This window comes from Pipra filicauda, unplaced genomic scaffold (assembly GCF_003945595.2).
Source record: "Pipra filicauda isolate LSUMZ 115617 unplaced genomic scaffold, ASM394559v2 scaffold380_size693359_pilon, whole genome shotgun sequence".
In the NCBI taxonomy this organism is placed as follows: domain Eukaryota; kingdom Metazoa; phylum Chordata; class Aves; order Passeriformes; family Pipridae; genus Pipra; species Pipra filicauda.
The window spans coordinates 411,780-427,079 of NW_024104510.1; the positions used below are offsets into that span (position 1 = coordinate 411,780).

The 15,300-nt window shown below is 42.6% G+C and overlaps 1 protein-coding gene across 4 annotated transcripts in view; it reads right to left on the reverse strand.

Annotated features, from left to right (window-relative positions):
* Nucleotides 1-15,300, reverse strand: part of SLC6A6 (solute carrier family 6 member 6) — an 87,114-nt gene that overhangs the window by 24,697 nt on the left and 47,117 nt on the right. For all 4 annotated transcript variants that reach the window (XM_027713835.2, XM_039384860.1, XM_027713831.2 and 1 more), the window contains 2 exons: nucleotides 2,193-2,432; nucleotides 1,475-1,609 (listed from right to left, as the gene is read on the reverse strand). In XM_027713835.2, coding sequence (XP_027569636.1) covers nucleotides 1,475-1,609; nucleotides 2,193-2,421 — 364 coding nt within the window. In that variant the 5' untranslated portion in view covers nucleotides 2,422-2,432. The remainder of the gene's footprint in view (nucleotides 1-1,474; nucleotides 1,610-2,192; nucleotides 2,433-15,300) is intronic.

Sequence of the window (15,300 nt, forward strand, 5' to 3'; positions counted from 1 at the left end):
TTCCTTGGCAGCAGCTCAGCTGGGCAGCCCCTGCACTACTCAGTCATGTACTGGCTGGGCTCAGTCTGTGTGCAAAAAAACCCCCAAAAACAAAGACAGTCCTTGAATGAGTTAACAAGGAAAATTTTGAAGGAATCAATGGGAAAGCCGTTGTTTCTGCCCCAATTTCACTTGTGTAAAGGAAGCATTTTATTTGTGGCTCTTAACTGGATCAATCTCTGCTTACAAAGTTCGCCACTTACAGGCAAAAAAAAAAAGGATTTCCTTAAAAAACTTAGAGCAGTCTCTTACAAGAACCTATGAGGTTCCCTTTCACATCACTCTGACAGCTATTCCAGCACTTGGGATACCTGCCTCCTAGTTTACAGTTTAAAACCCTGTGGTAGCAGGAGTCTTTACCACCAGAGATTATTTTTATGCCAGGTGGAAACAAGCAAAGCAAGTGCTATTTATTCTGTACATTTGCATTTCCTTCAGGATATACAGCTAGTCACATTAGCTACACTTTCTCTTTACGGATGCCTGGGAGATTGCTATTTAAATAAGGAACATTCCCTCCTCTTAAAAAAAAAAAAAAAGGGCTTCATAACAGTGGGAGGAGGAGGAATAAAATTAAGCTAAAGAAGCACAATTACATCAGCTTCAGCAGTGTTCTGACTACTAGGTGGGAGTGTGAGCCCCAGAGAAAACCTCCACTTCTGCCTGGGGTGAAATAAGGGAGAGAGATGCCTGGAACAGCAACAGTGGCAGAACTAGAGACACACCAGTGCCCACTCTTTCCAAACGGGATTTGAACAGTGCCACATGTTTAGTGTAGTTACTCCAAAGGATTCTGCCTGTGCTGTCTGACTGCAAAGGGCAATCTACACATAAGATAGGCATCCTTGCTCATTTTTCTAATCTGTCTTTCATTTTTCATTCTAGTTTACTTCCAGAGCAGCCTCTGTATTGTTCCCATGAGCGGTGAGTCAGGCAAAGGCCCTTCGGTAACAACACTCCTGTTTGCCAGGAGCTGCTCAGTTATGACTAAAGTCCTTTTCCAAAAATGCAGTCCAGGTTTTGGCTGCATCAGTAGCAGAGGGATGATGTCAATGATCAGCTTTCATATGGCAGGGGGATTTTGATTTCCAGACCAAAATAACATTTCAAAGACGGTTTCATTAATGCCATCCAGCTTTCCAAGGCAACACTTTCTCTGACACCTGTAAACAAAATGTGCAATTGCCTTTAAAAGGCATAATATGCAATTTCTTTCTTGCTTACTGGCAGTTCTGTCAGTTAACAACATGATAGCATCAAAATCAATATCTCACTTTGTCCTTCAGACTCTCTGACTTCTACCTTTCCAGGAACCAATATCATACCCTAAATTACAAGAGCAAATAGCTGAATTAATGGCCATGAGGGGAATGGTGTAGTTTCATATGGTCTACAGAGGTTCTTTAAGCAGCAAAGCACAATAAGATGTACTAACCAGTGAAAATAGGGCAGATCTTTTCCCAGCATGTAATTCCACCTTCAGAGGTATACTGTCCTAGCACCACCTCCAGGAAAAACACAGGAAGACCTCCCCCAAACAGGAAAATGAAATAAGGTATAAGAAATGCACCTGTTGAGAAAATACAATAGCACAAAGTTGAGATGAAGTGAGTGAACTTACAGAAAGTCATCTAAAAAGTGGGAACAGGCATATATAAACAAAGAAACATACTTGATACTTTAATACCATTATACAATAATTTTATTCTGGGGTATTTTTGCTCATATTCTCTGCAAAAAGAATGGGTATTTGTTGGAAAGGGCATTTTCTTACCTCTTTAAAGTGAAAATCTGCAATAACAATGCCAGATTGTTAGGCACCAAACAGTTTCATGTGGCTCAGAATGCTCTTGCTCTGAAATCCCCTGGTCTGAAATCCTACTGGTCTATATTGATAGTCTATCTTTTGGTTAAAACTCAGACTCAGTTGCAGCAGAAAAGGTTCATTAGTACAACATTTTAAATTGCTGTTGTTTTTCCCTAATGAAGTTTTAATAAAAACTATCAAGTAATAAAACAATCTCTCCTGAAGACCGGTGAGGAAGGCAGAAACCAGGTGTATGACTATTCTTACTAAAAACTGGATGAAGGCACTGAAAAACAGCAAGCACAAGGCAGACAGATTGATTCCTGAGAACAAAATAAATACTCACCTCCGCCATTTTTGTAGCAGAGATACGGAAACCGCCAGACATTGCCTAAACCAATAAATCCACCTGCCACAGACAGCAGAAAGTCAATCTTGCTCGCCCACTTCTCCCGCTGGGGCGGCTTCCCTTCTGCCTCATCCTCAGGCCGTGTCCCCGGGCTCTTGCCGGGGGAAGGTTTGAGGATGTCCTTGTGGAAATCTTTCAAGCACTGAAGCTTTTCCTTTGTTGCCATATTTCTGCTTTCTACACAGAAAAAGAAGAAAAAAAAAGGGGTTGTGTGTTTATTAAACAGTCTTTTCCAGCAGAGCTCTCTTAACACTGTGAGAACTGTTTAGACAAACTCATTCAAAAAAAACCAGTGTTGTTTATCAAGCTGATGTAGGAAAATACATCTGATGCCTTCACTGACCAGGAGAGACAAACCACCCCTGAATTCTGGGGTCACCTCTTTGCTGCCAATGAAGCGCAGAGGACAGCAAAGCTTTGACCCCACTTGCTGCTGCAGGGAAAAGGTGTCGCAACACTGCCCACTGCAGAAGCATCAGCACAAAGAATTACTGAGCAAGTGTCTCATGCTACTTCCATGACCAAAGTAAGGTACAAATCACTGCATCTGATTCCTTCTCAAACATTTACATGAAATAAAGCAGAACAGTAAATCTCACCTTTCCAGATAAAACCCATTCTTCTATTTCCCAATAACCCAAGCGGTCCTGTATCATTTACTGCCTGCCATTTCCATTCCCTGAAGTACTATAAAGCTTTCAGAAAACTATACATTCATAAAAACTGGAATGGAAAGCCATTTGTTCTAATAATCCTGCAGGAACTGAAGGAATCTTTGCAGTTTATTCCACTTTCATAACTGCACTGTTTTCCCTTGACATCAATAAACGGACAAAAACAAGCCTTTATATTCAATTATTGTGTTACACACACCTATGCAACTGAATAGTTTGCCAAGGATGATGACTCCTTAGTTAATTAAAAAGTCAGTGGCATGAGTCATACCAAATCATAGCTAGATTTATAATTTATATATGTAATTTATGATCAAAATAACAGAAAGAATTATTCTAACAAGTGCCTTTTTATGCAGGATTTTCTAATGAAAACAATTTAGGAATAACTTGTAGCTTTTATGTTAACTCAGATCTCAGACATACAGGGCCAATTCATTCCCCACATAACTCAAGTGACATTATCTGGATCTGACCAGTTACTTTTGCATAGTGTCTTATACTGAAATTTTCACCTGAACCAGGCAAACCAGCAAGTTTATTCCAGAGCAAAACCATTCCCTGCTTGTACATGTCATTAGGAGTGCACAGTCATAAAAAAATTGTGCTACAGATTATCCTGTTTGATAGCTGCAAGGTCCCTCGTACCTGCGTGCTGGTTTTGATCTCTAACCTGATTTATCTGGTGGCAGTGACCTGAAGCTTGAGCTGACATTAGCTCTGCAGGAAGTTTTTAATCCAGACATGATTCTGAGATAGATATGCATCATGGTGCTCGTAAATCTTTCCATCCACCACGGAAAGTTTCAGAAGGCTACACTGTCACAACCCGATACTTGCCCCACTGGCATATTGGTGGCCTCTGTAAAGCAGGCAAATTGCCTATCAGGCCATGATCTATAAAGGGACTTTAATCTCCACAATGCTAACCATTATGACTTTCTACTGGTTTTTAAACAAGGCCACCGGTGAGTGCACAGAGGTGACACGAGCATTGCAATACCTCGTGGTCAACAGCAGAGAGAGCTCACAGGAGGAGAAAGTGAATCCCAGGGAGATGGACCATCGCCACCCACTGCAGGGGGATGAGGGCAGAACACATATTCCTCTAAAATATCTCCTGTTGGTCACTGTTAGAGACATGGTATGAGATAAAGTAGTGCAGTAACTGAATAAAAATGGTAGGGCCAGCTCTATAACAGCCTTTAGTTGCTTTTGGGACTTAATTCACAATAGCTAACTCGAGTTGTAGTATCATGAATGGAGATTAATGAAGGTGGCTCTGAGAGGAATTCACAGCAGCCTTAACCTCCCCAAGACATCTGCATCTCACTCCAAGCCCCACACAGGCACCACCCTGCATAATCCCCTGGAGTCATCTCTTGAGGGAGGGAAAAAAAAAGCGTATGCAACTGCTTTTCTTCAAAGAGGTACCTACAAGGTGGCTGATGTCCTGCTCTCACTGCAACAGCTACCAGGCATGGAGAAAGCACAATTCCACTTCCTTTTGCTATTTGAATCCCTATCTTTCATCTTGGATGTCATAACCATCAGGCGACAGGCTATTCTGAGCTGAGGAATGGAGGGCATTCGGACCATCTCATGGAAGCTGTTCTTCATGGGGGTTGTTGAAACACTCATCGACAGGAGAAGAAAGTGTGTAAAAGAGAGAGTGTCTCACACCTAGTGTTTAGTGTATACTCTTGTTTTACAGACAACTTCTTGGTGAACTGCTAGGACAGCCCTAAACCTGCTTAACAGGGCACAGAGACATATAGATTCATAGATCTCTGTGGGATTAGGTTTGAAATAAGAGCTTAACTGCTCCCCATGGGGACTGATACTGGAAGTACTCCGAAAGAGAATAGTGAGAACACAGGCTCCCCTTATGTCAAAAAAACCCAAGGGGACCTACAGCATTAGCCACCTCAAAGATTAAAAACTCTTCAGGATTGCAATTTTTTGCAATCTACTTTTATCTTGTGACACAGAGTTCTTTATTTTTCTGCCAGCTCTAATCCTCTTGCCTGCGGATTTACTTTGACCCAGGTGTTAGTTCTACCCAGAGTCTGCAAGGCTGACCAGTCGATTGCATTCTGTAAACCCTGACTCTCCCTGGGACAAGGTGATTGCCCTGTGGTTTGTCCCAATTACTTGCACACAAAGAGTGAAATGCTGCCTTTCCAGACTCCTTCTTCGTAACCGAGTGGAACTGCATTTTAAAAAAGGGATTTGTAATTTGTCTCAAGATACCCCAAATTAATGGCTGTGCTTGAAAAACCTCATTAGTGAGCAATTAGTTTCACCTTAGCTGGAGTGTGAAGATGGATCATGATCTTTCCCTTAGCCCAAGAGCACAAACCCTCAAGGTTACGGTTGCTTTCTGGGGTGGCTGTTTCACCTTACGGGTGCCAGGAGATGGACCACCACAACTATGGTGGAAGTCACCAGCTCTCAATAGCGGGGCACAGTACAATATCCAATGCCTGCACAAAATTAGTAACAGCCCAGTTTACTGTGTTTAGACTTGCTAAAATCCCAATTGTGTTTCGAGGGCCGGCAGCTGTGGCTGGCAGGCACGTACCGTCCACCAGTACCACAGGGACTGTCGCTAAGCGGCCACCTGGGACTGCGGTCCCAGCCCATGTCACGTTCAAGGGATGTCGGATTTATCCCCCTTTGCTGCCAACCATTGGTGTCCACCCAGCCATTCCCAATTACAGGAACTGTCTACAAAGGCTGCAAGGGTGGGGGGTACAGGCGATTCTCCTTGGTGAAGAAAAGCCAAGAAAATCAAGTTTGTTTAGTGAAAGGCATTGTCTTTTTCCTTAATGGGGTTGGAGTTTCATTTCCTTTAGTTATGTCCCACTGGGTGAGGTTAAAATGGCTCTTGAAGGAAATAGTCTGACAGAGATGCTGAAACAATATGTTGTCACCGCCCAGGTCAGAACCAGAGAATAATAGGTTATTTTTACTGTATCACTTAGTGTGGATGGTATCCGAGATCTAAGTCCATCAGATTACCCCAAGGAAATATATTGTAAAAAAATGCTCTTACAACCAGAGAGTCCAAAAGGAGTGATGCAAGTCTGAGGCATATGTTTGCCTCCCAGAGACACACGTCTGCCTTCCAGGAGCCACATCTGCCTGTGAGAGTACCCCCTCCAGGAAGCTTCAGACGGCCCCAGGAAGCTCTGGCTTCATCTGATGAACTTAATATGGATAAACAGAAAGCAGCAGTCAAGCCTGCTATTTACAGTGTGCCAGGCTGAGCACAATCACACTGCAAGAGCCTGATCTGAAAGCAAGGGGAGAAAGGATACAGACTGGGCCAGGCCCAGAATCTGCTCTCACGTACACTGGTACAAACCCACGTTAACAGAGGATGGAGTTACCGATTGTCAAACTGATGCTGGTAAAATATGGAAAAAACACAACAAGGGAGTTGTGCATGGGCACACTGTGCTTCTCAAGCATCTGCTCACCTGTGCCGCCAGGAGCACCTCAAGGGTGCCTCTCCTTCCGCAGCAGGATCTGCGTGTGTCCCTTGCTCAAATTTCCTTAGGTGAAATACCCTGCGCTAACCCAAGCCCTTCTGCCACCCCCTATGACTGACCAGTCCTTGGTGCACAGCTGAAAATACCAAAAGACCAGCCATAAGTGGAGAGCTTTCACAGCCAACTCGGCTTGGGCCATCCCCTGGGCTGCAGAAATCAGATCTTCACACGTACAGTCTACATCTCAAATAACCCATACCCTTTAGAAAAATACTGGCATTGAAATGTAATCCTTCATAACATGCAAAAAAATGAGGGGTAGGGGAAGGGGGAGGCACTGGACAGAGGGGTCAGACGGTGAGCGATGCAGGTGGGGAAAGGCACCAGCATGGCCAGGACCTGCTGGTTGTCAGAACAGACACAACTCACATTACTACTGAACCACTGATTTTTTTTGAGAGACAACCCACAGATTACACATCTGAAAATACACTGTGATCAGTTTCTGCTTTGGGATTACAGTAATGATCAGCTCCAAGCTTCTTACAGCCGGAGACAAGCGACCAACGCATGTCAAAACCTTCCAGGAAGAGCCTTGAGGATAAATCCATCATGGACGCTACCTCATTTAATACTCTCTAAAAACTGAGTCTTCCAAACAGTGGTTTTCCAAATGTTGATGGAAATGGGAAAATCAAAGTGTGCCTGTACACACAGATATACGTGTGTAAATATTTAGGCATGCTAAAATGCATGCCCTATCTTGCATCTGAACATCAGAAACCACAGCAAAGCAGACACTTGTCTTTTGGTCAATTCATATAAACTTTGTCCAAAGATTCAACATACTGAAGTGGTGACTAGCATGCTAACTGAACATTTTTTTTTCTAGCTTCTTCTGTAAGAAAACTAAAAGCACAATACATATCCAGAGTACCTCTGACCTTGATGGGAATGCTGCCTGAGGAATGTCCCTATGGCTGTCCTGTATGGACTATTTTTGCAGTGTGATACGTACCACCACTACTTTTGCTTGCAAGGAACCTTCTCTACTAGAGTTCAGCCTGTGCAGACTGTATGTCTTGAGCTTCTCAGTGCTCTTTCCTACTCTTCTGCCTCAATGACTTTTGAGAGACATCAGTTTACCACATTAATTTTGCTAACCCCGCTTAAGTTCACTGCCTCTTTAGATATTATCATCTCTTATTTTTCTGTCATTTTTTGTTTTGTATCTTGCAAAGTGAAGTCAACCTCCCTTTAAAAACTGAACTTTCCTAGATCTGCCAATCTACCCGTGGATTGGTTCTTTTTCAAATTATTATTATTTTACATTCATATTCATGAATATTTCAAAATTAGCTGCCCTGATTGCTGGATCAGAGCTGCTCTTCAAATAAACAGCTTTCACTCTCATTGAGAGCAATGGAAAAGCTGCTATTGATTTCAACAGTAGTAGGATCAGGTCCCAAATAAAACTGCATTTATTATGTTTGGCTCATTTCCTGGGATTACTTGGAACTTTGAAAGCTGTAATTCTTGATGTTGACAGCTCTCCCTCCCTCCTGGAGCAGTGTGGTTAAGCCAATCGATACATGATTAAAATAAACAGCCCCTTGATCAAACTTACGGCTTTAGTGCAAGTCTTTCTGCTCTGCAGGAGAAAAAGCCTTTATGTTTGGCCGCCCTCAAGGCCACACCAGTACCCAAAGAGCACCTGACTTCACTTATTGTCCTTAACTCATATCCAAGTTCGTTCTGCTTCATTGAACAAGATACCTACATTTTCTGAAAATAATACGGTTCCCTTTACTGCACACACTGCCTCTCTTCTTCTTGAAAGTGCCTCTAAAATATCCCTGAATTACAGCTCACTGTTCTGTTTTTAATGGACTCCTCTTTTTCTGATTACGTTTCCCTGGGTACAGGTGGTTATTTAGACATCTATCCATTTTTGCTTTCTTCTTTCTCAGTTTTCCCTTCAACTTTCTTCATCTCTCCTTCTCGCTCCTTCATCATTTCCTTTTCTTTCACTATGATGCTTTTTTTAGTCTTCTAAGATTGACTGGAAAATCTGCTATTGAAAATTTTCTAAGAGCAAAATGCACTTCTTTATAACACTGGAGTCTACTCTGAAAGGAAACCCCAGGGCTTAATGCAATTTCTTTTTCATCAGTTGTGGTCTGGACAAAAGATATCTTTTTTCCCTACATGCTTTTTTCTTGCTGGTGTTTCCATTCTCTTCAAACAGGCACCATGTCACAGCACTGAGCTGTTATAAAATCCTGCATCTTTGCTCAGATTTCAGCAGCAGAAAATCTGCAGTCACGTAATACTCTAGATGCTCATTTTGTTCTACTTATTTATGTCAAAGAACAAAGCAGTTAGAACAAAACCCAGAACAGGAGGAAATTAAAAACTCCTTTCCCGTTGTGTGGGGTGGAAAGGAGGAAAATTAATACCCCCAAACTCCAATGCATTTCAGAGGGAACATGACCCTGTCCCTAAACAGAGGCTGAAACAAAAATAATGCTTCCCAGCCTCAGGGATTGAGCCTGATTCCCAGGGAGATGGTTCAGGGCAGCCCTGGCCCCCACAGTGGTCAGTGAGGAAGAGCATGAGAGGCAGTGAAGTAGGGGACTGGCACACTGAGTCACACCGGTTGCAACTGTCCTCCTGCAATCTTTGTGGGCACAGCATCTCCTGTATCCTAGTGAGAAGCCAAGTGACCTGCCCTGGAGAGTCATGATCCTCCTGCTCTGTCCCCTCCTCAAAGAAGAACGCCCAGGGGCGACTCTTGCAAAGACAACCGCGGGGAAGGAGAGCATAAAAGCAAGGGTTGGCAGAGGCAGAGAGAATGAAGGGAAACTGCTCGTCCTTTGTACACTGTATTGGTAATTATGTGGAGGAGAACAACCAGTTAAAACTTGGTTTTGTTCACGTGAAGCCAACTGCTGACCTAATTTAATGCCTCTGGGTGTGCCAGCTCACAGCTTCCTGACTGTCAATAGGCTGGAAAGAAACACCAGCCCCCCGCTGCCGCCCCTGCCTGCTCCCTCTGCTCCACCAGCTCTCATGGTGTGGAAGTGGAAAAACATTAATTGACTGGGTGACACCACCTCTTGAGGCCTTTGTCCTTATGACAGGGCCCTTAACAAAATGCAAGAGTATATCCACGTGGTGTGGTTTTCCAAGCAAGATGGGCATTGTCGAAGAAGATTCAACGAGCTGTGCATATCCTTGACTCTTCAACCACCTTATACGCTGAAGTTACACCTTTTGACCAAAGGAAAAAGCACTGTCATATTTCGTTTTCAATTCTGAAGGTCTGCTCTTGAGTGGATTGCAATTCTCCAGCAAGTCTTGGTGTCAATTAAATTAGTTCTATTGCCACAAATAAACCACACCAAAATCAATAAGGGACGTCCTTCATCCTGCTATAAAAAAGGCAAAAACCTTAAAGCTCACAAAGCTTATGAACTTGACCAGTCAGTGGTGTGCACTGTGCCTATTGAATTTTTTGCATGTGATTAATGGCGTATTGATCCTGTGTGACACTTCTGCAAGGCACTTACAACACGTGATAATGTCAGACAGCAACCTCTGCAAGCTACGATAACCGAGCTGTGCCTCAGTGCAGGAAAGAGAAACAATAAAGTAGCCATTTAGTAAAGCAAATGTGCAATAAGATGTATGAATTCACTATTTCATAGTAATTTTTCCTGGGGGAATAAATGATTTCACCCTCGCACGGGGTTTTTTTTTCAGCTAATTCCAAATTTGGCCTTAAATTCACTGAGTTTACCAATGTTAATGTTCAGGGCTTTCTCGTAATTGAAGATTACTGTACTTTTTCAGTATGTTTTCTAAGTAAAAAACAGATAGATGTATAGGATGACATGTTTTTGGAAAAACAAGTAGAGTCTTCCATAGCTAGTAAGGGCTTTGATCAGCTGTTGCTGTGTCTGCCTAGACCACCTCCACAAAAAGCTGAAGTTGTGTTTTTATTGCCTCTATCCATTCATCTTAACTTAATAACTGAGGATAGACTTCTATCCCACCTGTGGCAGCTGTTTAAACATGTCACCCAGTAACTTATTCCTACAAATCTAGATCCCCGCACCATCGGTGCAAGAGAACAATCCTTTCTTCTTCTTTGTTCCCGTGCCCCATGTGCATAACACCTGACTTTTACTTTTTTCTAGAATAGAGTAATGGAAGGAAGAGTTGTGCAACATGGCACCGTGGGTGGAAAACAGCCAACCAACCTGTACCAGGAAAACAGCTATTACACGCACGCGATCCGCAGCGTTAGTCCCATTACAGGGCTATAAAACCTGAGCCGGTTACAAAGCCCTGAGGGCTGGATCAGGAGCACTAAAACTTAATGGCAAGAGTGAGCTACTTTTCATTTTAGCTTTGACTTCTCCTCCATGCTGGCAGTAAATATCAGCAAAAATATGATTCAGTGACGGAAATGAGCTGTAATCTTTTAAGATGTGGAGACACAACCCTTGCTGCTGAACCAGGGGTACTCAGGTGACTGGGGTGCTCAGCCAGGGCACCGATGCTCAGAGGCCTTCAGTCATCAGAGATTTCCTAAGCACCCTGAGGTTTAATTTACTGTTGTTGTTTTCTTTCCTTCAAGTAAAAAAAAAAAAAAAAAGGAACAGAAACTTTCAGCATATGAAGTTTCACACAGGAAATGAAATTGAAACCACTGATACAGCAGCGCAGAACAGCGCGGGGGGGGGGTTCTGCAGAGGATATGCTAAAAGAAGAAGTGGCAAAGTTGGTGAACAAGCTCACTGAGAGCCCAACTTTGCAAAACAGGCTGGTGAACTGTAGACTTTCACACACACAAAAAAAGCGAAGCTCTGTAGACACTATGATATTTATTTGCTTTCATGCAGCTGGTGCCAGGTGCTGGCTTGCACGGCTGGACAATGGCATGTTTTGTTTAATCCCAGAACAGCCTTGGCTCAGTCTCCAGCTGCAGTTCTGTCCTCTCAGCTTCCATGGCCATCCAGAGCCACTCACCATGCTCCTGGAGGGCATTTGAGAAGGAATACTGCTATGATCTACAGGCCTCTCAATGGGCATTATTTGATCAAAATCACAAATTTTTGATCACTACTCATCTGCTTTGAAGTTCTGAGTTGGAAGTAAAACCTTTGGCATTGACCGCTAAACCAATATGCTTTTAAACATCATGTGACTCACACTGCTTCCCAACCAGAGGTGTATTTTCAGTTCACTTTTGCCAGGGCCTCTAACATCAGCTTTCACAGACCAAGAGCTGTGCTCATTTTTATGTCGAGATATGAAAACCAAAGAGTGCCAGAACAAATACTTCACTTTTCCAAGGAAACTAACATACAAACCACTTCTGCATACCACAGTCTGCAAAGTGCAGAGCACACACCAAGCATGAACAAAGCCCTGAGCCCACACTCTACTTGGACAAAAGCCCCACAGAATTCACCCTGGAATTGCTGCCTCCAAAGTGAATTCTGTAAGAGCAAAGGCTGACTCCAATACAAGAAACAAGTATCTGCAGTCCCACCTTTATACCAGGGTCAATCCCACTGGCTACAGGCACTTGTTTTCTCTGTTGGCTTTTGCAGGTAAGCTTCCCCAAATACAGTAGGACAATATAGGAACAGCCTGAGTACTTTTCTCCATCTCTTATCTTTTCAAACAAATGCCAGCTGATGGTTTCACTGCAGGTTGCTTTTATAGCCCTAGCTTGATTACTGTAAACTCACCTTACTCCTGTTACCAGCTCAAAGCTGAACAGTTGAGGATTTCTCTTAGTGCAATTTCACATCAGTGAACATGCTTACATTAGATACCAACGTGGCACATTAACCTTTAATATCTAAAGCTGTTTTCATCATGAGTACAATTGTCTTTCATTATTTGCTAATTAGGGACAGGTGGTTAACTGTTTGCAGTTCCACTGTAAACGATGGGCACCTGACAAACAGCTGAGATAGCAACAAAAACAATTCATATGTAAACTAAAGGTAGAAAGTGAGAGACTTCCTTTCGTTTACTTGGCTGAATTTTTCTAAGTGACTACAAAAGCTACATGAACTTGTGGTAGTTTTGCAGGAGAAACCTCGGGGATTCAAAGTTCAATGTATTGCTTTCAATTCCTCATGTGATTACTATCTTCCTATTAAATTTGACTTGTAATCTATAGCTTGTATACTGCACAGAGTGGAGAAGAGGGGACCTTCAACCCTATTAAGCAATAGCATCTTCCATTCTACATTTCCTCTACATGGCACAACACCTTTTTCACATTTGAAAGAGCAGTTCTCTACATCACCTACGGAGGATCTGTATGAGGAGAGAGTATTGATTTGGTTACAGAAAAGGGAGGGCAGCAATGAAAGCAAGTCTGTCCTGTTAAATCTCAGTTTTAGAATCCTGCCTTGTATAAAAAGGGATAACAAAGGCTTTTGGTTGGTCATGTTTAAGTCTTTCCACAATCCACTATGGTAGCCCCATTTGTAAACTTTACTTTTGATAGAGCCTGATGGGAAATAAGGTGTTTGCATAAGCAATATACTTCTTGCTGATAAAGGAGAAATATCAAGAAAAAACACCTTATCTTGTCAGACTTGGAAGAGCAACCCTATGAAATTATTCTCATATTTCTCTTTCCTAGCAAGGCAGTTTTGGGGTTTTTTTTGTCCCCCTAGAATAGCTAGATAATTGTTGAAAATTCCCTAAGCTGACGTGGTGAATCTGAGTGCAGTTTTGCTTGCTTTCATCACAATTATAATAACACTATTCTGACAAAGGGTGTTTTTTGGCCAGCATATGGGGCAACCCATGAAAATTTGCTACCCAGTCGAGCTCACAGATGCCCCTCTGCACGTCCAGAGCTCTCTGGCAGACAGCTGCAGGGCTGGGAAGGCGTTTAGCTGAGGAGCAGATGCTCTGTGCAGCATTAACTCCCTCACGTGGTTACAGCCACATGAGGAAACCAGCACGTAATGGCACAGCGAGGGCAGTTGGTGACTCACTAAATCCTAAACACCCCAAAGCTCTCTCCAAGGCTGCTAGAGAATGGGATTTGTAACTGAAAGGGGGAAAAGATGATTTTTACTCTTTAAATACTTATTGTCCTGACATAATTATGCATCAGACTCTTCAACTGATAACTTCAATTGGCACTTACTGAGGATTGGAAGAGAACTTGAATGAAATCCTGGTAAAAATTTCAAATAATTTCAGAGATACCCAATTTTCACCTACTAATTTCACCTTTTTTCAAATCTTGATTTTGTACCCATGTGAGTAAAACCACTGTCACCTCACTGACCTTCAGGAGTTCACTCCTGTTCTATGCTGGTATGAATGACTGACAGTGATAAGGAGTGAGGAGTTAATGACATTCACAGCATCATGGCTGAACCGGAACAGGAACTGCACAATAAACAGAACCATAAAGTAATTCAGGTCAGAAGGGACTTCTGGAGGTCATGTAAGCCCAGCTTCTTGCTCAAAGAAGGGCCAACATCAAAATCAGACTGGTTTGCTGACAGCCTTATCTGGTCAACCTCTGAAAATCTCAGTGTGGAAACCATACAGCCTCTGTGCAAACCCATCCCATTGCTTCACTCCTCTCAGGGCGAACTTTTTTTCCACATAAACAATCTCAATTTCTCTATCTGACATAGAAAGAAGATGATGAGGAAAAGGGAGAAGAGGATTAACACAAAACGGCAAGACAGTACCAAATGGAAGGCTCAATCTTCATATTCTGGTGCTGCACACATACAATACAAGCAGTTGGAATGCAAAAGGTACTGAGGGGGTGTGAGGTGAGTGACAAATGGGTAAGCTCCAGGTAAGTACAAAATAATCAACAGTCTCTGGTGGCAGCATATCAGACAATACTCATTTTATTGTCAGATTAAAACATATTCCTTTAAAAAACCAAACAAAAAACTCTACTGAGTGCTCCAATGCATGCCAAGCAATTATTGTTTTCCACAATGTGTCCTGTGACTCACTGTGCCACAATGAATTGGCATATGGTGCTCATTCAGGGTATATAACTCACACATTAGCTCTGAAGAGCTAAGTTACTTGGACTGTAGTTAATTTTGGGGGTTTTTAATTTCCCCACGGCCATGCAATAAATGTCATGCTTATTATTGTATTATTATTATTTAAAAAAAATGTTTTTAGTGGCAGGCAAGTGTCATTAACGCCTGAAATTTCTTGTATGCTATGAAAATTAATTCAGACAAACTCTGGCATGCGAAAGCACGTAAATAATTGGTAAATACTACCTGTGGTCTTCTGGGTCCAGATTTGCCTGATGCCAAGAGCAATCAAATCCTTTTTGGCTGCAAAGGATAGGAGGGCACTCAACACCTTGCAGAAAGGCACTCAGTACCTGGCAAAAATCAAGCTTTCTGTGTGCCAGCACCCCATGAAAGAGCAAACCTTAGCATGTGCAACAGAAATGGTTTTCTTCTCTTTCAAGGGAAGGCAACCTCCAAGAGAGACACAGAGCCAGCTCTCTGTAGGGTGACAAATACTCTTCCTGTCTGGAAAAGGGGCACTTTCTATGGTCACACGGCTTAAAAAAGGGCTTTAACTCTCTTATTGAAAGAGACATAAGAAGTAACAGAGCATCTGTCTTTCGGTGAGTTTGCCCAAGAGCAAAAAAAATCCAGTTTTTATCACGGAGAAGGCACCAGAGATGCTTAAAATCAGGGACTGAGTAGTAGCAAAAGAAACTGTGTGCGATTACAAGAAAATTCTTCTCTCGTAATCAAGATTACTCAAATGAGCCCAGGCTGCACCACGACTTGTGAATATGACCAAGAGAACATGACTCCAGAGGGC